At 39.4% G+C, this 24,625-nt stretch overlaps 1 protein-coding gene across 13 annotated transcripts in view; it reads left to right on the plus strand.

Annotated features, from left to right (window-relative positions):
- The window catches only part of UNC79 (unc-79 homolog, NALCN channel complex subunit), a 279,067-nt gene that overhangs the window by 199,278 nt on the left and 55,164 nt on the right, over nucleotides 1-24,625 (plus strand). For 11 of the 13 annotated variants that reach the window (XM_007987657.3, XM_037984430.2, XM_007987658.3 and 8 more), the window contains 7 exons: nucleotides 1,732-1,839; nucleotides 5,446-5,562; nucleotides 8,126-8,209; nucleotides 12,108-12,210; nucleotides 14,191-14,331; nucleotides 17,229-17,267; nucleotides 24,471-24,583. In XM_007987657.3, coding sequence (XP_007985848.2) covers nucleotides 1,732-1,839; nucleotides 5,446-5,562; nucleotides 8,126-8,209; nucleotides 12,108-12,210; nucleotides 14,191-14,331; nucleotides 17,229-17,267; nucleotides 24,471-24,583 — 705 coding nt within the window. The remainder of the gene's footprint in view (nucleotides 1-1,731; nucleotides 1,840-5,445; nucleotides 5,563-8,125; nucleotides 8,210-12,107; nucleotides 12,211-14,190; nucleotides 14,332-17,228; nucleotides 17,268-24,470; nucleotides 24,584-24,625) is intronic. The other 2 variants (XM_037984423.2, XM_073011276.1) reach the window with 1 other exon arrangement.

Below are 24,625 nucleotides of genomic sequence, written 5' to 3' on the forward strand. Positions count from 1 at the left end.
CCCAGCTACTAAGAAGGCTGAGGCAGGAAAATCACTTGAATGTAGGAGGTGGAGGTTGCAGTGAGCTGAGTTCATGCCATTGCACTCCAGACTGGGCAATAGAGCAAGACTCCATCTTACACACACGCGTATACACACATACACAAATAGGCATGCCAAAACTCTAAAAGTCTTAATAATCTTTCAGAGAGTCCTTGAAAATTAGCTTTAAGCTTTTCACTAGCATTATTGGTGAGATTATTAGGCATCAGTTGTAGCCTGTATAGAATGCAGGCCAGTAAGGGTGAGAGAAACAGTCATGCATGTTTTTGATTAGTGGTTTGGGGAGGATACCTAAGAGAAAAGTCATACCCGATCTTTACTATCTTAACGGCTAAAGTAATTTAACATTAGTCGTTATTTTATGCTTTATTAAGAGGGTTTGGGAAACTTTACCAGAATTATGCTTTTTTTTATTATCAAGAGGTTATTAATTTGGCAACCATACCTACTCAGAAAGACCTCTGAGAATCAAAAATAGATGCTTTGAAGTCAGTGCTCAGAAACTTTTCTCCCAGACCCTCACCTAGGATCTGTTCTATAGTTTAGCAAGTTTAATGATCATCCAATAATAGAATGGTGTTTGTTTCCTTACATTGTATGTTTGTATGAATGTATGAGGTTTGCTCTCTGGCAAGAAAAAACAACTGGCACCATGACAAGGATGAGACAGAAACACTATTAAGCTTAAGAACTTGAAACCGTTTGGGATTGACATCCCTGAATTCCAGTACAGCGTAGTCATGGAAGCCCATGGTGGTAACTTCAGGCTAGCAAGATGCTCAGTATATTCACTGCATGGTGCTGCCTAAGATGGCAAGAAGGTTTGGAAAGAAGCCAGTCAACTTTTCAGCAGGTTTTGAAACATAATTTATGATTATCTAGAATAATGTGGGACAGAGTGTTTCCCATTACTGATAGGTGAATAAGACAATATTATATGCAGAAAATATTTCACTTTAAATTCAACATTTGTCAAATAGGAGAACCAATGACAGTCTGTTTCTTGCTCAATGAATAAAATAACAAAATCTGAATTAACCATGCATATTTATTTTGGGTTGAGTACAGTCTATGCTCCTAAATCACTTAAGGGTTAGCGAAGGTTATGGGCAAGGAAACAGACAATTAGATTATAGTGTGGTAAGTCTGGAGAAGGTTAAAGACAAGGTGCTCTGTGATGACATCAAAAGCGCACCTGACCCAGCATTTTTGTTTGTATATTTTTGTGGAGAGAAGTCGTGGAAGCCTCCCTAAAGGAGGAATTTTTCTATATAAATTGAGATGCAAATGATGAGTAGGAAATTGTCAGATAAAGGTGGAGTAGCTAGACAGGAGATGGGGATGAACTAGTAAGCATATTTAGGTCGTAGATGAAAAGAAATTCAGTACAGAAAAGTTAAGGAATTTGTTTGGGGATATGCATTGTGAGCAGCTGAACTTTAGCTCTGTAATTTTGTTGTCATTAATCTCCAAAAGGCAGATCCATAGGTGCAGAATGTCACACAGAATCAGCTCTCCCTGAAACATTGTAATCAGTGTGTATGTAATTCCATGAAAGTAATTATTAGGCCTGGAAAATGTATAAAGATTTGAATGGTTGTAGTAGGCAAAAGGGAAAATATATAGAAAAGGTTCTTGAACTTGCCTTTAATCAGTGTACTGAGTTTTAAATAATATTTCTGTTTGTAGATCCTTCTACTAAAGGACTTTCAACTTTGGAAATGCCACGAGAATCTTCATCTGCCCCTACGTTAGAAGCAGGTGCGCCGGAAACAAGTAGCCATTCCTCAATATCAAGTAAGATTTCCTCTGCTGATTATTTCAGCTGTACTTTTATTTTGGAACACTGTCTGCTGCCTTGTTTTCAATTTTTCCAATCTTGGTATTGTATATATATTTTAATGGTGCGTCAGCTTCCTTGGTGACAGTATGTTGTATGTTCTCAGAGACCCTGAAGTGTAGGATGGCCCACTTTCATCCATATCGCTAGTGTTTGATAAATCACTATGGTTGCTGACTGGCCAAATACCCTAATTTGTTAAGGAATGATCACTGAATTCCATTATTCAATAAAATAAAAATTGTATAACCTGAACATAAAACACGGAACTGGTTCTGAGGCACATGAAAAGCATTGTCTATGGCAGAATTTTACATGGAACACTTATTTAATTTGAGTCACCTCCCTCATTGTGATCTAGGTTATCGTAAAATAAATGTGTGATATATCATATTCCCAAAGTCATGACTGAATTTAGCTCTTTTGGATTGGAGAGTAGAAATGGCATGACATTTTACAGGACCTGTAGAAGGCAAGTATTTTGAAACTGGCTTCTGTCACTGGGTCCTAGATTTTGTCCATGAGAGCTTGAGTTCCACTGAAAGTTCTGTAAGGGTGTCTATCTGTCTCAGTGGGGTTAATTACGAGACTTTAACATGAAACATTCTTACCAAGAATCAGAGATACGAACAGAGGCGCAACTTCTATAAACCTTTGTCATATGTGCTGATAAATGTTGTGTTCCATGTGGACATTGCCTGAAAAGCTATTTAATAATTTTCATTTGACCGTCTTTTGATGATCCTGAAAAAAACAGATAAAGATCTTAAATATTGGACTGGTAGTTTGGAACATCATCATCTTCATTGTTCATCCATTCATGCATTCATTCATTCAGCAACTATTTATTTAAGTGTCTGCAGAATGCCAGACACTGTGCTTGGCACTGGAGGTCAAAAGTGAATAAATAAAACACCACTTATTCTCCAGGAGTTTGCAGTCATAATAGTAATTATAGCTACTATCTACTTAACATCTATCATGTGCTAGGCACTGTGCCAAGTGGCTCACACACATTGTTATCTGATCCAGTTCTGGCATCAGCACATGCATGATAGATGTTGTTGGCCCCCCCATTTTAGAGATTAGGTAATTGAGGTCCAGAGAAGCTAAATGACTTGCCTAAAGTCAAATACCTACTAAGTGATAGAGTCAGGAATTGATGCTAGGCCCTTTAGACTTATGAACCCATGTTCATTTTTAGTATACCACACTTCTTTTAAATAATTCAAATTCAGTCGTAATAAGTATTATGGAAATTCTAAGAAATAGTTTCCAAATGGCAGTTATTTGCCCTTTTGGTAGCAAAGAAGAATGGCCAGTTCTGAATCTAATTATTATTCTTCTATTACAAAAATCTGTTTGATCACATGATAAAATGCTAATTTTATGTCCACATACTAAAATCATGAAAATGTATCTTCTCCTAATTTGTATGAGTAATCTTTAATAAAAGATAGTGGGCTGGGTGCAGTGGCTCACGCCTGTAATTCCAGCACTTGGGAAGCTGAGGCAGGAGGATCACTTGAGCCCAGGAATTTGAGACCAGCCTAGGTAACATAGTGAGGCCCCAGTCTCTAAAAAAAAATTAAAAATTAGCCAGGCGTGGTGGTGCGCACCTGTAGACCCAGCTACTGGGGAGGGTAAAGTGGGAGGATCGCTCGAGCATGGGAGATGGAGGCTGCAGTGAGGTGTGATCGTGCCACTCCACTCCAGCCTGTGCACCCTGTCTCAAAAACAAACAAACAAACAAACAGAAGAAATAAGATAGTGAATTAGAGTATAATTTGAAATAGGATTATTAGCTCAGTAGGACTCAAATGCTAGTTAAATATACCATAAAATGAATTTACAAATATTTCATGATCCCAAAGTCATCATTGATCTAGACTTTGGATTTAGCTTAGCACTTCATTAGATTTCCACCTTTCTCCTCCTTGCCATTAAAAGCATGCATTCTATAGCTCTTGGTGGTGTGTTCTTGGAGGCATCATGCTTGGTACCTTATACACTGAGCTAAACATTAAGGGATTTTATTCTCAGGGAATTCTACTGTCTTTCAAAACACCTGAGAATTGAAGAAATTATTCAATCATTAGAGGTTTTAAATTTTTCTTTGAGTCTTACTAGATGCTGCTAATTTTTAAATTTGTTACATCTTTGAAAAGAATTCTGCTTTTGAATTTTACTTAAAGCTGTGCTTTTCAAGTGAGTCATAACATTGTAAGTTTTACCAATCAGCGACAAAAACCAGAGATGTTTAGTATTAGGTTGAATAGTCATTTCCGTGAATTCAGTTAATATTGACTTTAAGACACAAGAATTCCCATCACATCCTTCCCTTTTGATCAGTTTATCAGCTGGTTATTTTGTAGCTAAACATGTTGTGACCACCATTAATCAAACAGCATGCTAGTTACATTAAAAATAATGTTATAATTGATTTCACATCACACCAAGTTGCCACCTTGGTGCCATGACTGTGAAACCTGTGTATAACATTGAAGAGTTTCCAGGGGCCATGCAGTCATCCTGGTCTCTACCATCCCTTTCTAGGGTGAGTAGTTGATAGCTTCAGTTTCTGAAATTGTTCTTATAGCACAGAGAATAACCACAAGTTGTCAAATATACAAGGTATTTGGGGTCATGTAGAAAAGTTGCATCCATGATGCTCTGCCTCTCTCACTGGGGGGGTTGGTAGGGATTGGCGGGACTGCTGGGAATAAGACCAGAGGCGGCTGCTTTCCAACTCAGCCATCTACTGGCGAAAGTGGTTTTCATTGTTTTCTGGTTTGGAAATGCTAATAACTTGACATTTCACTAATGGGATATGTTTCAATGCTTAACTTACAGGATAAAAATGTGACCACTTTTTAAAAACAAAGATGTGTACTAGAATATACTCATGGAATGTTGTTTGATCCACATTTTTCAAACAGTAGACAGAGGCTCACACGGAGATTGAAAACAGCATTGACTTTGGAGTTGATATGTTTTGGTTTTAGGACCACCTCAGTTGCTAACTGGTTCCAAGTCATATAATTTCATTTGCTTCAATTTCTCTCTCTAAAAATTGGGGTTGATATGTGTCATCCTACCCTAAAATATGCATGCACACACACACATCATGCATACACGCACACATACACAAGGACCTCATAGGGCTATGAGGAAGATGGAAATAATATACGTACAAGCTCCTTTAAAGAAAGTTAAGCCATATGTTTAAATTTGTTATTTGTCTTAAATCCTTTTTAGAACATGGCAGAGTATATAATTTTAAAAGTAGATGAAGATAATCATATTTCATTCAGTTGTAACTGAGATAAATATTTACAGGCGACAAATCAGTGCTAATGGGCAGTGTTACCATCTTCACTGTGTGAAGAAAGGTGTCCGGAACAGCAGAGTGCCTTAGTTTTTCATGTGAACAGAAGCATACAATTTACCAAAAATTATGAATAATGAATGAAGGGTCAATTAAAATTCTATATGGATGTGTGGAGCCTTTGTGTGCTGTGGAAATTTATTATTATAATCGTCTCCTAATTTCCTCCATCTAGCTCAGTATAGGCAGATGAAAAGGGGATCCCTGGGAGTTCTGACAATGAGCCAGTTAATGAAGCGGCAGCTGGAGCATCAGTCTAGCGCCCCCCATAACATCAGCAACTGGGACACTGGTGGGTCAAGCTTTTTCTTCTCATTCTACCTCTCGGATTAGCGAATGCTACTTTCTCTGTGTCCACTCTGCTCCCTTGTTAAACAATAGATTTTCTCTCATGTTCTTTGGTTCAGATAATTTTTTCAAAACCACCTAAGGTAATTAGTAAGTCTATTTAAACTTCCCAAGTGTTCTAGAGTGACACGCTCTTCCGTTGAGGCTGGCCCAACTCTTGTTCTCTCTAAGACCCAGATTCCACATATTAGGTTATTGATCTGGGGAGGAGGGAATGGAACTATGGTTTCATGATGCAAATAAAAAAGAAAACACACAGCAGATTATCAATATTCTCTGTTGTATAAACTACAAAGCACCCCCTAAATAAGGGAATATTTATAGTAATGACAATAGCGATGACAATTGTCAGCTTAGTGACGTCATGATCTGCCAGTAGGTTTGGGAATATGAGTTCTGTGTTTTAGCCAGCAGGGTCACCAGGTTGCAGCCGCACACCCCCATGCTCATAAGATGGAACTGCATCTAACCTCAATTTTAAAGTAAGAATTGACTGCCATGACATGTCTATTCTAAACATGATCACTCTGTATTTTCTAAACTTTGTTACCATGTTTTGTACATGTACTACCTTATCAAGCTAGTAGTACAGTCGCAATCCTCTTAAGTGCCTGCATTTTCTGTTTTTTATTTTTTCCTATAATTAAATGGGTCATTTGAGTTACAAAATTACATATGTGAAAACACCTTGCAACATGCATGCACCACTAAAATGTAAGGGCTTATTATGGTAATATGCTCTGGGGCCTACCCTTGGATCGGACTCTTTTAGTATCGTGGTTAATACTTTCTGGCTGCAGTGATATGAGATTATTTTAATATTCTTCCTGATGACTATGAATTATAATACCCACAAAAGCAAAATATTGAGATACTTTCATTTTCTTCAAAGCCATAGTATTTATATACATAATTTTACTTGCCCTCATTATTCTGAGAGAGAGAGAGCTCTAGTCTAGATAACTAAATCCTACACAGCATAACCAATCTCACATTTAACAGATAGTTTCAACTCTCCTGGACTTTATAAGGGTTCTTAACATTTTAAAGGTTTAGTGTTTTCTCTTCATTTTAGTGATATGTTGTAGTGAGCAGTGAATAGCCAAGAGCCAACAGGCAGGGGAGAGAAGGAGAAAGACTGGACAGCCATCCTCAGGAGTTCACTGGGTTTGAATGAAGTCTTTCTGCCTACACCAAAGAGGACTGTGCTTTCTTTATGGAGATGAAACTATGTAAGGAACTGAGAATGGCAGCTTTTGTTTGATTAGGTTTCCAATAATTAAATGCTGATGTGAGGGCTCTGAAGATGATTTTACCTTGCTACTGTTTTCTGCAGCAGGTAGCTCAGCCTAAGCTAACCAACCTGTTTAGATTCCAACTACAATGACAACCTAGTTTGATGGACACAGTAGTTATAAAAGGCAAACTGATCTCAATTTTCAGTCCAAATTTTAATCTAAGAAAATCTACATAATGCCAAATAACCCATTTAACGGAATTTTTCACTTTTCAACCAAATTTCAACCTTGTTCATGTCACTCTGGTTTCTCATTTAATATTTCCCATTTATATGCTGTCTGAATTTCTTTCCCCTGAGTTTTCCTGGCCCTGTTTTCCATCCTCCAAATTGGTTCTCGAGTCACCAAGTCCTATGAGTGTCATCTCAATATTCTTGTTTTGATTAGTGCCAGAAGAAGTCCTCCTCACATCCGAACCCAGGGGAGAGTCTGTGACTGTGTAGTATAGTGTTAGGTGGCATGTCACTTTAAACTACACGTGTAGATTCAGTGACTTGCTGGTCTCCACAAGAACAAATGTAGCCATGTAGGCACACTAACAAAGGCAACCTAAAACATGGATCTGACCAGTTAACCTCAGCACCACCAACTCTGCCCTGAGAGCTGCCTCTTCTCCACCCATGCATATGAGACCCGCCTCTTCTCCATCCATGCATGGCACCATGACTTACTGCTTTGCCTCATCTTTCATGTGAACAAACATTTTTGAAGCACCATGCCTCCATTTTTGCCCCCTCCCCTTTATTCCTATTCCCCATCCCTTAGTCCAACGCCTGTCATTTCCTTCTACCAGTTCCACATGTTTTCAGTATGACCTTTCTGGCCGTTGTCCCAAATGACACTTATGTACTTACTGATTTGCATAAAACATTTCTGTCATGGCTGTGATATTAGCCTTTCATTTCCTATCTGGAGATATGAGATTTGAACTTTTTTGGGGGGGCAGGATGGGGCGCTTGTCTGGACTTTCTGGGATAGTATTAGATGCTGTCCGGCTTTTAGTTGCATTTCATAGAACTGAATGGCAGGTTTGTAGTGAAGCCCCAAATAACCCTACCCTAAAATACAGGATGTGTTCTGAAAATGTTAATCATACATAGTAACAGTGACCAAACAAATGGCCCCAAGAGATGATTGGTTAAATTCTTCATGTTCTAAATGGTGCTAAGATGACCACATCAAAGACTGAAACCCTCTATTTATCCACAGAACAGATACAGCCTGGGAAACGCCAGTGTAATGTGCCAACATGCCTAAATCCTGACCTGGAGGGACAACCATTGAGGATGAGAGGTTAGTTGAGTCACAGAGTCTCTGACTATAAGAGCTGAAGGAGACTGGACATGTCCATCATTTGGTCACCCAGCAGGTACAGCCTTTTTCTTAGCAGCTCCATGGAGTGGGGATGACCTTTGCCCAAACACCCCCAGTGGCTGAGAGTACGTGACATCTCAACTTTGAACGTGGCCAACGGTTCTTCCTTATAGTGACTTTCTAACCCTTGCACACAAAACAAGTCTAGTCTCTTTCATATATATATATATTTCGAGACAGGGTCTTGCTGTGTCACCCAGGCTGGAGTGTAGTGGTGCAATCTTGGCTCACTGCAACCTCCTGTTTCCTGAGTTCAAGTCATTCTCCTGCCCCAGCCTCCCGAGTAGCTGGGATTACAGGCATGCACCACCACACCCAGCTAATTCTTGTATTTTTAGTAGAGATGAGGTTTCACCCTGTTGGCCAGGCTAGTCACAAACTCCTGACCTCAGGTGATCCACCCACCTCAGCCTCCCAAAGTGCAGGGATTATAGGCATGAGCCACCAGGCCTGGCCTCTTCTATTATTTTTGGACATTGCTTATTCCCTCAGTCTTTTCTGGACCAGGCATTCCTAGGTCCTTCAGCATTCCTTCTCAGACATATCAGTTTTCCATATCATGCCGTATCTACTCTTCTGAGCATGGTCCAGCTAATCTGTATTTTTTCTAGAATATTGAGGTCATAGGCTAATAGTTTCTTTCCAGCTCTCTGAAGTATATATTGAAAAGATTCACTTGACTTGATGCTGCTTACGGAATCAAGCTGAAGGCCAGTCTGTGCTAAGGTCAGAATATTCATTTTCAGAATTAATCCCATGAATTTTAACTACCAAAGTAGTTAATTGTTACCTTTGTTCTTTTTTAATTGAGAAGGCAGATTTGCCTATCATTTGCCTATCATTGGCAGAAAAACAGAATACCCAGAAAGAACTATGATCCCATCTCACAACTAGGCTTTTAAATCTAGACCATGTCACTCTTCTAATTTTCCTAAGGAATTAGGAGATTTTGATCTCCAGCTTTGGCTCACATTTCTTTGGCAATGAATAGCAGTTGTAGTCCCTGTATTGCATGAGGTGAGATTCTTCTCATCTATGAGTCTAGGAAAAGCTTTGATGAGTAGAAGCAAGGGTGGTTGAACAAATCTTTGGTGCTTGTTCATGATCTGGTGACGCAGTAGCAGCAAAAGTAGAATAGGTGATGAGAACACTAAGATGGAAAGTCAGTCTCTTTCATGGGAAACTGAAGAGCCCATCAGTGCAGCTGGGGGATTGATCCATGCATGCCTGCTTTGAGACAAACACCTTCATAATTTCTCCTGTATGCAAGACTCACAAAGGGATTTTTTGTCAAAATCTTCTGCTTCAAAGTTGGGCTCTGGAGGTGGGCCCCTCTTCATTCAAGTTTCTGAGAGCCTTCTGTTTCTGCTGCTAGCTCAGTGTAGAGTGTACTTCAGCTATTCAGATGGGGAGCCAGTAGTGGAGGCATCAGAAATGTGCAGCAACTTGGAGGTGATAGGGACTGCCTTTAACATTGCAGACTTATTGTGACTGAAGTATAACAAAGGTGGCTGAGGTCTGTGGCTTCCATTTCGCATTTCCCACCTCCTCCTAGTACGTTACTCTGTGTTCCTACTTCAGTAGCAATATTTAGGAATCCATTGATTCAGCCAGTGTTGCCCTATGGGGGTCAGTGTCCAATAACTGAACATGTCTGCTTTTATAGATGACAGCCATAAATATTACATCATACATTCCGTCACATGGAAAAACAACTTCACAATGCTATTGTCAAAAACACCTCTTTCTTGACATTTGTATTAGGCAAATAATTAGTTTGAAACTGCCAGAATGACTTCAAGTCCCTCCCTTTTCTTGACTTTAATTGTGATTACTGTATAATAGTAATTGGCAGTAATCTTCTGAAAGGCTTGACTCAGAGGATTTTTAATTAAAAAGTCAATTTCTTGTGTTTCTAGTAAGTCTATGTACTTATCATAATACATTGTATGGGCTGAATTTTTCCACTTCTAGACAAGCATTTTGACATCTGGTTGATGTGGTCTGTCAATGTTCAAGAAATGTGGGGTATTGAATTTAAATTTTCTGTGTCTTGGTTTCTTGAAGCAACTTCATGCTGTTTACCATGCTATTTAATAATCAATTGTGTCTTCATTTATCTTGGATTATTTCTTGCCTTTGCTGTTATTAATCAGTGTACATTTATGCTTGTAATACTGTTGCTTCCACTCAAAGTAACATATTTATGAAACAATTGAAGATCTTTGTGAATGATACACTTATGTATACTTAGGGAAGGATGTTATCTTGGATATAGCTGATAAATATAGTAGTAAAATTTGGATTCCCATTTGGGAGCTTGGGAAGTGACATAAAGATATTTTCAGATACTTTCCTTTGCAGTTTGGATTTGTAAATGTTCTGCTTCTCATATTTGTGTAATCTTTGATCAGACAAAGCAGTCTGTAGTATAGAAGCATCTTGACTTTTCAAAGGCTCAACACCATTTTTTCTTCCTAAAATTCAGATCAAAACACATTGCCCACTTGGCTAGCTTTATGAATATTTTGATTCCTTTAGAAACTCATTGTCTGAATCATTTTCTTTCTCCTATTTGAGGAAAGATCATACCAGATTTTTTTTTCCTCCCAACGCCAAGATACTAATTCCTTGATGAGAAAGATTATTTAATGACTGTTGGATTTTTCTGCCTTCTTTCCTGTTTGAAGAACTTAGAGTTTTAGTTATTACTTTGTAGAACATGGCATTATTCTGAATGATCACTTTGAGATTCTTCTTGGGGGCCTCATTTTCATCTGAGACTCTATCTTGCACTAATGGCTTCCTTAATGGAGGAAAGCTTCCTGACTCTCCAGACTGATTTACTCATCCCTGGAGCATGTTGCTAAGATTCTTGCCTCAGATTTCTTTGAAGCCATCAAACCCCAAAGTTTTAAACACTGTGGTATTGATTGGCTGACGTGGAATGAGTCACTGGATGGTTCCTTCAAAAAAACTTGATATTACATTCATAAATACTTCAGTTTGAAAAATGCGAGTAGAAGCACAGTGGCTCACAGCTGTAATCCTAACACTTTGGGAGGCTGAGATAGGAGAATCCCTCGAGCCTAGGATCTTGAGACCAGCCTGGGCAACATAGTGAGACCGTGTCTTTACAAAAAGCTTAAAAATTAGCCAGGCATGGTGGCGTGTGCCTGTAGCCCCAGCCACTTGAGTGGCTGAGGTGGGAGGATTGCTTCAGCCTGGGAGGTTGAGGCTGCGGTGAGCCATGCTCACGCCACTGCACTCCAACCTGGGTGACAGAGCAAGACCTTGTCACAAACAAACAAACACACTGATATTTCTTAGCTCAAAGATGTTCCATTGCTTAAGTGCATGGAGTTCTGGGATCTTACCACTTTCCCATATTAGCAAAACTGTAATGTTGATATGCATTTGTGATTTTAGAAATGCAGTATCATATGGGCAGTTTGCATTTATGCCTACAAATAAGAATTGTAGCTCTTTTAAGGGTACCCTTGAATAGATTTCCCCCTTTGTCTTTTTCATCTTTGTCTCTGGACCTTGCTGGCACACCTGAGCTCTTTCTGATTTCTTTCAAAGTCAAGAAGCAAAGAGAGAGAAGTCTAGCTCTTCACTTCAACCAAGTAGAAACAAATCACAATCTTTCTTGACTTCATTTCATGATTGAGGGCTTTCTGCAGTACAATTGGGACGTCCAAGTTGCATTCCTGGGAATGTGATCTTTGGAGGGTTTCTAAGAGGAGAACCAGGCCTTTCTTGGCCCCTTGAAGCTCATCTGTATTCACTGGTTGTCCCTTTGCTGCTTACCCAGGTGCCACCAAATCCAGCCTGCTGTCAGCACCAAGCATAGTCAGTATGTTTGTGCCTGCACCCGAAGAATTCACTGACGAGCAGCCGACGGTGATGACGGACAAGTAAGCTCGCACAGCTATTTTCTTCACCATGTTTACAGAATTTGAGTTTGGTCATCACAGTGGTGAGAAAGTTTCAGAAGAAGCATGCTTTACTTTTAAGTCATAATTTGTTCTTCCAGTATATTGCCTGACACACAGATGCTTGTTCAGTGAGTATGATAAAGAATAACCAAAGCGGGTGGATTGCTTGAGCCCAGGAATTTGAGACTAGCCTGGGCAACATGGCAAAACACTGTTTCTACTAAAAATACTAAAATTAGCCAGGTATGGTGGTGTATGCCTATAGTCCCAGCTGCTATAGAGGCTGAGGTGGGAGGATCACTTGAGCCTGGGAGGTCGAGGCTGTGGTGAGCTGTGATGGTGCCACTGTACTCCTACCTGGGTGATAGAGTGACTGTCTAAAAAGAAAAAAACTTGTAAGATTTCAAGTTTAGAGAAATCCCCTTGGACCAGGGAGCCTTCTTGGTAAAAGTGACCTGATTGATAGATTAGGTAGATGATATGATTTGGCTGTGTTCTCACCCGAATCTCACCTTGAATTCTAATAATCCCCACGTGTCAAGGATGGGGCCAGGTGGAGATAGTTGAATCATGGGGGCAGTTTCCCCCATACTGTTCTCATGGTAGTGAATAAGTCTCACGAGATCTGATGGTTTTATGAATGGGAGTTCCCCTACACAAGCTCTCTTGCCTGCCACCATGTAACATGTGACTTTGCTCCCCCTTGCCTTCCACTGTAATTGTGAGGCGTCCCAGCCATGTGGAACTGAGAGTCAATTAAACCTCTTTCCTTTATAAATTACCCAGTCTTGGGTATATCTTTATTAGCAGCATGAGAACAGACTAACACAGTATGCTTCTGATAAAAGGTGAGGAAGGTAAGGTGGAGGGGCTGGTGTGAGTATCCCTGTAGCTGGCCATCCATTACTCATTTGTAATGAGCTGACAGCCATGACTGAAGAAGCGGCAGTGCCTGTCTCATGCAGCTGCCTTGGAAGGTCCACACAGGTCATTGAGTTGCCTGTGGAGGGCTCTCCCAGCTCTTCCTTTGGGATTACCCTCCTCCCCAAGTCTTAATCTTTCCTACTTGCCTTTCTGTGCACTCCATTTCTTTTCTATTTTACTTAGAAATGTGAATCCTATATTTTAAAATGTCAATTTGTAAGACATTTTTATACTTTTTCTTTGGCCTATGTTTAGGAAGGTTTCAGAAGGAAAAGTCACAATAGCGGTTGTAGTTCTTGTTTCCCTGCTATTCCCAGTAGACTTTCGCTTCCCTTTATAAAACCACTCACTTTATCAGCTGGCTTTGGTCAAGCTGAATGAAATGGACCCTACATTAGGACACTACAAAGAACGATAAGTTGGAAGTTACCTAAGAGTGGGTGCCATTGTTTATGCTTTTACATACAACACTCGGCAGGCCTGGTGAGTTCATAAAACTCATCTGAGTGAGTGGTGGAGAAGAGACTCCATTGTCTCCTCAGGCTTCCCAGATGGTTCTGTAGACTTGATTACCCTGTCTCTTACCCACAAATAGAACATTTTCCGAAGGCCTCCATCTGTGCCTAAGCATTTTTCATTTTTAACTTCAACAAATGAAAAACAAATCTAGTTACTGACTTTCCTCAGCAATAATGTCAAATGCATCAAATCCCTCATCCATAGGCTTGAAACTGATGGCCCAGGTGGTACTCATTCTAAGCGAGAGCAGTCACTCACATGCAGGCTGGATGCTGGGGAATTGAAAGAACATTTTCAGTCATGAGAGGCACCTTTGTGGTCTCTGTCATGTGTGCTGTTTCTGTATCTGTGGTGATGGCGGCACTGGAATCCCCTGCTGATGACCAGAGCGGGGCTTCTGATCTCCTTTTGGAGACTTTTCCAAGACCTACTAGAAACAGCCATGTGTGTAGTACATGATATCTTGAGACCATGGATCTTTCTTTCATGGAAAGCGTGTCTCTCTTTTCTTTGCAGATGCCATGACTGTGGGGCTATTCTTGAAGAATATGATGAAGAGACACTCGGGCTGGCCATCGTGGTCCTCTCCACATTCATCCACTTAAGCCCAGACCTGGCAGCCCCGTTGCTGCTGGATATCATGCAGTCTGTGGGAAGGTGAATGTCAGCTTCTGTTTTGTTTGGTAGGAAGGTCCTTTATTCGATCTCTATCTTGAACTAAAATCTTACCAGTTCAAAAGTAAAACATTCAGCCACCTTGTAGGTACTGGTATTTGTGAGGTCAACTCAGACTAGTTTTAAAAACCGAATAGACCCATCTTTCAACTGAATTCTCCAGCTGCGTAGGGTCATGAGTCACAATGTCAGAGCAAAGCTAGAGGAAACTGCACTAAGAAAACCCCACTGTTTGTTACCCCTATCACTAGATGAGCTAATGGGTGTAACCATGCACACAACTGTCAGCAGTTGATAGTAAGCAATTCATAAGTATTAGCTGTTATTATTGTTTCTCTTTACCTGTTTTGAGATGGATTTTCTAGGCATTTGTAATCTCAAGTACACCTCATTTAACTATGAAACTTGGGGAATTGTCGTGTGAGGAGACAGAGTAATTACAGCAGGTTTCTGACTCAGATAAAAGAAGGATGCACACATTTGGGGAACAGGGCTTTCAACCTGACTGAGAGGTTACACTTAGGTGCTTTGAGGATGTTCATGCTAAGAAAATGCTATTTGTTAGATAGGACATTAGAAGATAAAGGATATATTTCATGGATATGAAGAAAGCTCAAATTCAATAACAAACTGTAGTCCTAGCATGCACAACTTATAAGAGAGGGTTGAATTAAACTCCACATGAACGTATTAACGTTTCCAATCTGTGCTAACAGTGCCAGGTGCTTTAGGCTGCAGGTGTTAGACAGAGCTCTTGTCCTCAGGTACTTTGGGCTTAGTTGCTGTGACAGTTACTGTGGACTCGTTGACTAGCCAAACAAGATAGGGTGTGATTAAATGCTGTAATGAGTGGAATGAGAGAGAGCTAAGTGCTAGAGAAGATTAGCATAGAAAACATTTCTTCAAGAAAGTTTATAAGGAGGGGGTAGGACAAGAACTGGATTCTGCAAATTCTTGGCGTTTGAGGAAAGGAAAGAGAATGAATCTCAATGGAGCTAAAATTTAATCCTTTTTTAAAAATGAAAAAATGCTGACTTCAAGTTGAAAACAAACAGGAAAGCATTATAAATTCCTCAACCCCAAAAGAGTATGGCTTCCTTATCCTCCCTCCCTCCAGTTTTTTTGGTAGTGTCCTTAGGAGTTATATAGACAGAGATTGTATAAAGGTAAGCGTGACCATTGCATCTCGAGACTTCAAAATAGCCCATGTGCCAAGTGAGGGATGGGTATGGGGATATGGAGAGATAAGAAAAGATGAATTACTTCATTAAGTTTGACCTAGTCATAGTAATTGCAGAATAAATGTTGTGTCAGCTATCAGCAATACTTGGGGAGCTGAGAGTTTTTATTAATACCAGGTCACAATTTCTACTGTCAATACTTCTTAGTTTCAGAACGGATAGAATTATTGTTCCGATCTGCTATCATCTCTTTGAAACAGATGATCTAAGTTGTCATAGCTACATAGAGGGTTTTGTTTCAGTTTTTTTGTTTGTTTGTTTGTTTTAACATAAGTGAGAACAATATGTGTTCAAACATTGCCAACTGTTAGGATGGAAACACACGAGCTTTGAAGAAAAGCAAGGGAAAACCAGTAACAGATACATTTTTACATATTTACATACACATATATTTAAATCTCTACCTCCTTTGGGTAGACTAGCAAGAGACAGGGAGTACATTTAGTGCAAGCTGCCACAATTCTTAGCAACCTAAGCCTAATCACCAAAGCTACCAAGAAGACAGATTCAACTGTCAGCTAATTCAGGGCTTCCTGGCATGTCTCACTTCATCACGAAGAACAGATGAGGTCATGTGGTTTTACAAACACGTTGTTTATTTGTGCTAATTATGACCACAGGGACCATTCCCAGCAATTCCAAGAGTTTGTAAGCTCAGCATAACCCTTTCATGGATCACCCAAGCTTTTCCATATGATCTCATACTTTGCTGTCTGCTTGGATCCCTCTTAAATGATCCCTTTCTGTAGGTACAGCCTTTAAAATCTCATTTGCTGCACCATTAATTACTGTTTAGTTTACTTGCCAATGTTTATCTATTTGTTGTAGTGACATTAGCATGAGAGGGTCTGTAAACAACACAACTGGGAATGGTGTCTGGTGTTAGTGGTTGCTGGAGCCCCTGTTCCTCTCTAAGTGGGGTCTGGCTCAGTTCCCTCTTACACTTGTAGTCCTAATCAAGTAAATAAATTTGCAACATTCTCCTTATCTGTTTCTTCAGTATCTTACTGATCCAGACATGTTCTTCTAAACCCATCAGTGTAGTCCATTCTCTTTCTATATGATAACATATAGAATATTTCCACACATACAGAACCGTATAATTATACTTTTCTGGAAATTACATGCTCCATATCGTTTACTTAACCAATACGTCTCTCTTCTCAATGTAACATTTCCTTTCTCCTCATTTCAACTCAACGGCTGACAGATATTCCTCATATCTATTTTACTATCTTATAGAGGCTTTTACTGTTTATGGTTTGTTTTTAGTTAGGTTTCCGAGGTTATATACAAAGAAATGAATTTTGAGTTGAGTTAATATGGAGAGGGACTAGGTCACATGTTGTTGTGATAACTGTTTGACCTGGCTGCAGGCGCCATTTTGTAGAAAACCAACTTTAACTGCAAGTGTTTCCATGAAAATGTCTAACTTGATGTAGCAGGTCTCAAGGACTAGGTCAGGTTTAACTCTAGAGACTGACCACTGAGTGGGCCCTCTGTCTGTCAAGGGAATTGTCAACATTATACATGTCTCCCCGTCTAAACTGGAAACACAACAGGTCCTCCCACAATATTAATGCATTTCATCATGGAAACCTAAGATGTTTGTGTGACTCTCTTTACTTTATTTCCTAGATTGGCATCCAGTACTACCTTTTCTAATCAAGCAGAAAGGTAAGGTCCTAATGTGAGCCCAGATCTCACTTTCTTTTCTCCTCTGTGCATGTTCATCCCGTTTCTAAAACACCAGTGTAGGGCTGGGTGCAGTGGCTTGCATCTGTAATCCCAGCACTTTGGGAGGCCAGGGTGGGAGGATCACTCAAGCCCAGGAGTTCAAGACCAGCCTGGGCAACATAGCAAGACCCTGTCTCAATAAAAAATAAAAATAAAAAAAATTCCAGCTTGTGCACCATGGAAGGAATATTGTTAGGCTCCAGTTGTAGCTCTAGAGAGCACGAATTATTCATTTTCTGTTCATGCCTTCATTCATTCGTTCATTCACTGACTCACTCATTTTAGCCAACGAATACTTTTAAGCCCACCCTGTGCTAGACACTTAGGTCTTCACTGGGGGCAAAACTGACATGATTCCTGCCCTCATGGGGCTTATAGTCTATTCAAGAAGCCACTGTGAATAAAATATTTGCACAAATTTATAATTGTAAACTGTGCTAAGTGCTATGAAGAAAAAGTACAGAGAGACTTATACTAACAGTAATTCATTCAACAAGTATTTATGGAATGACTACTAGTTATTGAGGTTGTAGCAACTATAACAAAACATCAAATCCTGGCTCTCAGGGAACTTACATTCTAGTTGAGGAGGGAGAAAATAAACAAATTAACCAACAGGAAAACTGATTATGTAATTTAATATCATTTAGTGCTAAATGCTACGAAAATGAATCAAGCAAGTCTGGGAGATAGAGAGTGCCCGGAGCTGGTATTTTAGATATAATGGTCAAGGACAGCCTTTTTGAGGAGGTAATATTTAAACAAAACCAGAATAAAGTGAGAGAGTGATCCATGCAGTAATTTATAGACATAACATTCCAGGCAGAGGGAACAGTAAATACGAAGTCTCTAAGTCAGGAAAATGCCTCATATATTTGGAGAACAGACTAATGTGGCTGGAGCAGGTTGAGTATGAAAAAAAGTGGGAAGAGATGAGAGGGAAGAGGCAGTGGGAGCCAGGCCAAGTAGAGCCCTGCAGGTCATTTTAAGGATGCAGCAGGGAGCCATTGGAGTGAGGAGCGATGTGCTTTAACCTGCTGTTTTAGTCCACTTTCACGCTGCTGATAATGACATACCTGAGACTGGATACTTTATAAAAGAAAGAGGTTTAATTGATTCACAGTTCCACATGGCTGGGGAGGCCTCACCATCATGGTAGAAGATGAAGGAAGAGCAAAGGGACGTCTTACATGGCAGCCAGCAAAGAGAGAGCTTGTGCAGGGGAACTCCTATTTATAAAACCATCAGATCTTGTGAGACTTATTCAGTACCACAAGAACAGTATGGGGAAAACCACCCCTATGATTCAGTTATCTCCCACTGGGCCCCTCCCACAACATGTGGGAAGTATGGGAGCTACAATTCAAGATGAGATTTGGGTGGGGACACAGGCAAACCGTATCACCTGCTTTGAAGGATCATGCCTAGTTACGGATCAAGGGGCATGAAGTTTTAGTCAAGCCAGATGAATGAGCTCTGAAGATCTGCTGCTGTACAGCATTGCATCTACAGTCAACAGTAATGTATTGTACACAAACATTTTTTAAGAGGATAATTCTCATGCTAAGTGTTCGTACACAATAAAATAAATCTTTTTAAGGAAAAAAATTTTAAGGATCCCTCTGGCTTCTCTGTTGAAAATAGGTTATAGTGGGGGGCTAAAAATGGAAGCAGGGAACCACTTTGGAGACCATGTTAGTGGTGCAGATGAGAGGTTAGTGGTTTGGTCTAAAGTGGTGAGAGGCAGTCACATTAAGGATATATTTAGGAAATATTTTGAAAGTAGAACCAACAGAATTTGCTGATGGATTGGATGTTGGGTGAGAGAGAAAGAGAGGAGGCAAGAATGACTCTCAGGTTTTGGTCTAAACAACTGGGTGAGCGGGTGTGGCATTTGCTGAGATGAGCAAACCTGGATGAGAGCTGATGGTGTGAGTGGGTATAACAGGTGGTCCCAGTCTGGTCTTGGTAGTGGTAGAGAAGGGGAGAAAGAGGGCAGGGCTCCCTCAAGAAGTGATGTTTAAACCAAAATCTGAAAAAATGAGTTTAACCTAATTATGCACATAGTTAGGGAAAGAGCATGGTAAAAAACGGTGTGTAGGAGGAACTATGAAAAAGCCAGTATAACCACAGCATCGAGATGCAAACGCTTGCTGAGTTTGACTTACCAGATTGTGCATGACTTATAAACCACATTAAATATTTTGGACTTCCTTGTAGCAGCAGTGGGAAGCCAGTGAAGGATTTGTAAGCAACAAGGTGTGTGTGTGCATGCATGCATGTGTGTGTGTGTGTGTTCGCGCATGTGTGTGTGTAGCATGTAGAAAGGCTACTTTGACTGCAGTGGGGAGAAAGAACCAGAAGAGGGCAGGAACGGATGCTGTGTGTGACTTTGGTCACATTGATCTCTCTGCCTTAGTTTCCTCATCTGTAAAAGAGAGATACTAATATATGCCTTCTTGTGCCTCAGGGGTATTTTCTGTGGACCCAAATGATAGAGTGTATATGAGAGCATAAGTGTAGCAGGTCCTACAAACATAAGATGATATTATTGTTGACATTGCATTTCTATAACTTATGGCTTTAAGGGATGTTTGCTTTTCTTTCTAATGCTCTATTCGATGAATGACTTTTTAAAAACCTTTTTTCTTAACTTTTTTAATGAAAGATTTTAAACGTACTGCAAAGTTGAAAGAATTATACAGTGAACACTCATATACCTATCACCTAGATTTTAAAACAAATATTTTATTTTCTTTATCATGCATCCAACCATCTATCTATCCATCAATTCATTTTTTGTGGATGTATTTCAGAGTAAATTTCAGGTATTAGAATGTAGTTTCCCCTACATACTTCAGCAAAGTTAGCATTAACTCAAGTTCAATTTTTGTATACAGTTGTTTCTTTTTTCCTCCAGCTTTATTGAGGTATAATTGAGAAATAAAAATTATATATATTTAAGATATAAATGTGATCTTTTGATCGATGTGTACATTGTGAAATGATTACCACAATCAAGCTAATTAACATATTCATCACCTCACGTAGTTATCTTTTTATTTTTTGGTGAGAACATTTGAAATCTACTCTCTCAGCAAATTTCAAGTATACAATACATTGTTGTTAACTATACTCATCATATTGTACATTGACCATGGTTGTTTCTTTTGTAAAATTTACATACAAGGAAGTACACGAATCTTAAGTGTTTATTCCTTGAGTTTTGTCAAATGCATATGACTGTGTAATCCACACCCCCGTTAATGGGATTACTGTTATTCCCAGAAAGTTCTCTCATGCACGTTTCCAGCTAATCTGTACCCCTATAGGGGCAAACACTGTTGTGATATTTTTCTACATGGGTTGATTTTGCCCATTCTAGACTTCATGTCAATGGAATCCTACTGTATGTGCTCTTTTGTGTCCAACTTCTTTTACTCAGCATGATGTTTTTGAGATTTATCCATATTGCTGCTTTTTTATCAGGAGTTTCTTTTTCAAGGCTGAATTGCATCCCATCATTTGCTTTTTAATTTTCTTATTGCAGTACTTCTAGGTTGTTTCAGTTTGGGGCTACAAAATATAGAGCTATTGTGAACATTCTTATAAAAGCCCATTTTAAAACAAGTGTTTTTATTTCTCCTGGGTAAAATACCTAGGGATGATATTGTTGGATTACAGGATAGGTATATGTTTAATTTTATCAGAAACTACTGGAACTTCTCTTGAAGTGGTTATGCCATTTTATATTACCATCATCAATGTATTCTGGTTGTTTCATATTCTTGCCCACCTTTGGCATTGTTGGTCTTTTTAATTTTAGTAATTCTTGTAGATGTGTAATGGGTATTTCATTATAGTTTTAACTTGCATTTCTCTATGACATTTTGTGAAGTGCTCATTGACCCATTGTGTATATTCTCTTGAGAAGTGTCTGGTCAAATCTTTTGAATATTTTAATTGGGTTGTTGTCTTTTTATTGCTGAGTTGTGAGACTTTATATATCCTGAATACTAGTCCTTTGTTAAGTATTGAGAATTATTAAGAAATATTGAGAATTATTGAGAAATATTAAGTTTTGAGAATATTTTCACCCAGTCTGGGGCATGCCTATTTCTTTTCTTAGTGGTATCTTTTGCTGATAAGTTTTTAATTTTTCTAATGCATTAAAACAAAACATTACAATTATTGCTTCTTGTTATTTGTCTAAGAAACCTTTGTCTACTTCCAAGTCATGCAGGTATTCTCTAATGTTTTCTTCTAAAAGCTTTATGGTTTTCATATGTATATTTGGCATTTATAAAACCCATCTCAAGGCCAGGTGCAGTAGCTCATGCCTGAAATCACAACACTTTGGTAGGCCAAGGTGGGCGGATCACGAGGTCAGGAGATCGAGACCATCCTGGCTAACACGTTGAAACCCCGTCTCCACTAAAAATACAAATAATTAGCTGGGTGTGGTGGCGGGCGCCTGTAGTCCCAGCAACTCAGGAGGCTGAGGCAGAAGAATGACTTGAACCCATGAGGCAGAGGTTGCAGTGAGCCAAGATTGTGCCACTGCACTCTAGCCTGGGCGACAGAGTGAGACTCCGTCTCAAAAAAAAAAAAAAAAAGAAAAGAAAAAAACTTCTCAAATTTATTTTTATGTATGGTATGATATGAGGCAGCAGTAGAAGTTCATTTTTATCCATGTGGATAATCAGTTTTTCAACACAGTTAAAAAAGATGTTCTCTTTTCTTATTGGATCACTGTGGTGCCTGTTAAGCTTAGAAACCATAGAAGAGTGGATCTATTTCTGGGCTCTCTATTCTGTTCCACTGATCTATATATTAATTCTTAAGCTTGCACCACACTGTCTTGATTATAGTAGCTTCATAGTAAGTAGTAAGTCTTAAAGTCAGGTTCCATGAGTCCTCCAAATTTAGTTATCTTTTTCAAGATTGGTTTGGATCTCTAGATTCTTTACATTTTCATAAAGATTTTGGAATAAGCTTGTCATTTTAATCAAAAAAGCCTCCTGGGGTTGTGTTGAAAGAACAAATCAATTTGGGGATAACTGACAGCATGAAAATACTGAATCTTCCAATTCATGAACATGGTATGTATCTCAGTTTCATGAGATCTTTAATTTCTCTCAGCAGTGTTTTTTAGTTTTCAGTGTAGAGGTCTTGCCATTTTTGTTAATTTATTTTTAAGAATTTTATGTTTTTTATACTAATGTAAATGGAATTTTTAAAAAATTCAACTTTTTGCTGCTGATATCTAAATAACAATGTATACTTGCATATTTGCATTGTATTCTAGCTAAACTCACTTATTAGTTCTAGTAGTTGCTTTGTAGATTTCTTAGGATTTGATTTTGTATAGAAAAATCATCTATAAATAGCAAGAGTTTTACTACTTCCTTTCTGATCTTTATGCCTTTTGTTTCTTTTCGTTGCCTTATTGCAATGGCTAGGACTGCCGATGCAATCATAGAGATGGGAGAGTGGGCACCCTTGTCCTGTTTCCTCTCTTACAGGGAAAGTATTCAATATTTACTATTAATCACAGTAGCTATAGGTTTTTTATAGATGCCCTTTAGCAGATTGAGGTTTTTCCAGTTTGAGGGTTTTTGTTGTTGTTGTTGTTGCTGTTGCTGTTGTTGAGACAGGGTCTTGCTCTATCACCCAGGTTGGAGTTCTGTGGCACCATCTTGGCAGTCTCAACCTCCCTGGTTCAAGTGATCCTCCCACCTAAGCCTCCTGAGTAGGTGGGACTACAGGTGTGTGCCACCACAGCCAGCTAGTTTTTTGTATTTTTTTGTAGAAATGGGAGGGTTTTGCCCTGTTTCCCAGGCTGGTCTCCAACTCTTAGGCTCACGCAGTCTTCCTGCTTTGGCCTCCCAAAGTGCTGGGATTACAGGCGATAGCCACTGCGTCTGGCCCAGTCTGAGTTTTTGTTATGATGTGTGTTGACTTTTGTGAGATGTATTTTCTGCATCTATTGAGATAAAAGTTTTTTGTCCTTTATTTCTTAGTATATTGAATTGTACTGACTGATTTTTGAGTATTAAACTATTGTTACACTCTTGGGATAAACCCTACGTGGCCATGACCCTACTTGGTCTTTTAATCTATAGCTGAATTCAGTGGCCATGATGAGTATGAGTGTGTCTGTCCTCTTCCCATTTCTTTTCTGTTTCCTTCTTTTTTAAAATTTATTTTGATAGTGGCTTTATTGATTTTAGTTTTAGGGCTATGCTGGCTGCATCAAACAAATTGGGAAGGGTTCTCTCCTTCTCTATTTTCTGAAGTTATTTTAAGTTCGGTATTATTTTTTCCTGAAGAATATTTTTGACCTAAAACTTTGAACCAGCATTTCAGGGTAGATGTGGCATAATGAGGTAATAAGTGGCATAATTAGGTAAGCAGTACTTCTTACTCTTTATCTCTTTATGTTCTTTGATTTTTTCTTTCTTCCTTCTGATAACTTATCCCCTAACTACTTCAAGAAGCATCCCTTCTGGTACCTTGGTCTAAGGGGCAGGGCCTCGTAAATTTGGCCCTACTTTTGATGTACAGAGGCGCACATGAAGGGTGAAGGGCAAACTGCACCTGTCAAAGTCCAGCCTTTTTACGGATGCCCAAAGAAAACTTCCCAGATCTCCTAATGAGAATGAACATCTCCCTCACTGCGCATATATATATATATGTGTGTGTGTGTGTGTGTGTGTGTGTATATATATATATATATATATATGAATTTTTTTCCCTCAGAGCAACTCTCTTAGCCAGTGACACTTTCCTGGGAGGATTTTCCTGGTAATCCTCATCCAGAGCTCTAGTCTTGACTGTCATTCTGTGAGCATGTGACCTTTGTATGTGACCTCTTCTCTCAGGACCTCATAACCTTCCTGAGTCCATTGTGAGACCTGGAATACGTCTGAGTCTATGCTGGCATTTCATGGTTCTCTCTTTCTAAAAACTTCTTGTTAACAGGGATTAAGTTTGAGTAGAATATTTCATTTCACTGATGAACGTGACAGTGAGCTATCCCATAAGAGGCATGGTGTGCAAATGATTGAACCCTAAGTAAATACCTGAACACATGCTCACTGGCCCATGACTTCGTGTCTTTTCTCCCCTGTTCAACTCCAGCATGATGGTTCCTGGCAATGCAGCGGGGGTGGCCAAGCAGTTCCTGCGCTGCATCTTCCATCAGTTGGCCCCCAACGGCATCTTCCCGCAGCTGTTCCAAAGCACCATCAAAGGTAATTCATCCACTGAGAATCCAGACACCACAAATTTGCCTC

This window comes from Chlorocebus sabaeus, chromosome 24 (assembly GCF_047675955.1).
Source record: "Chlorocebus sabaeus isolate Y175 chromosome 24, mChlSab1.0.hap1, whole genome shotgun sequence".
NCBI lineage: Eukaryota > Metazoa > Chordata > Mammalia > Primates > Cercopithecidae > Chlorocebus > Chlorocebus sabaeus.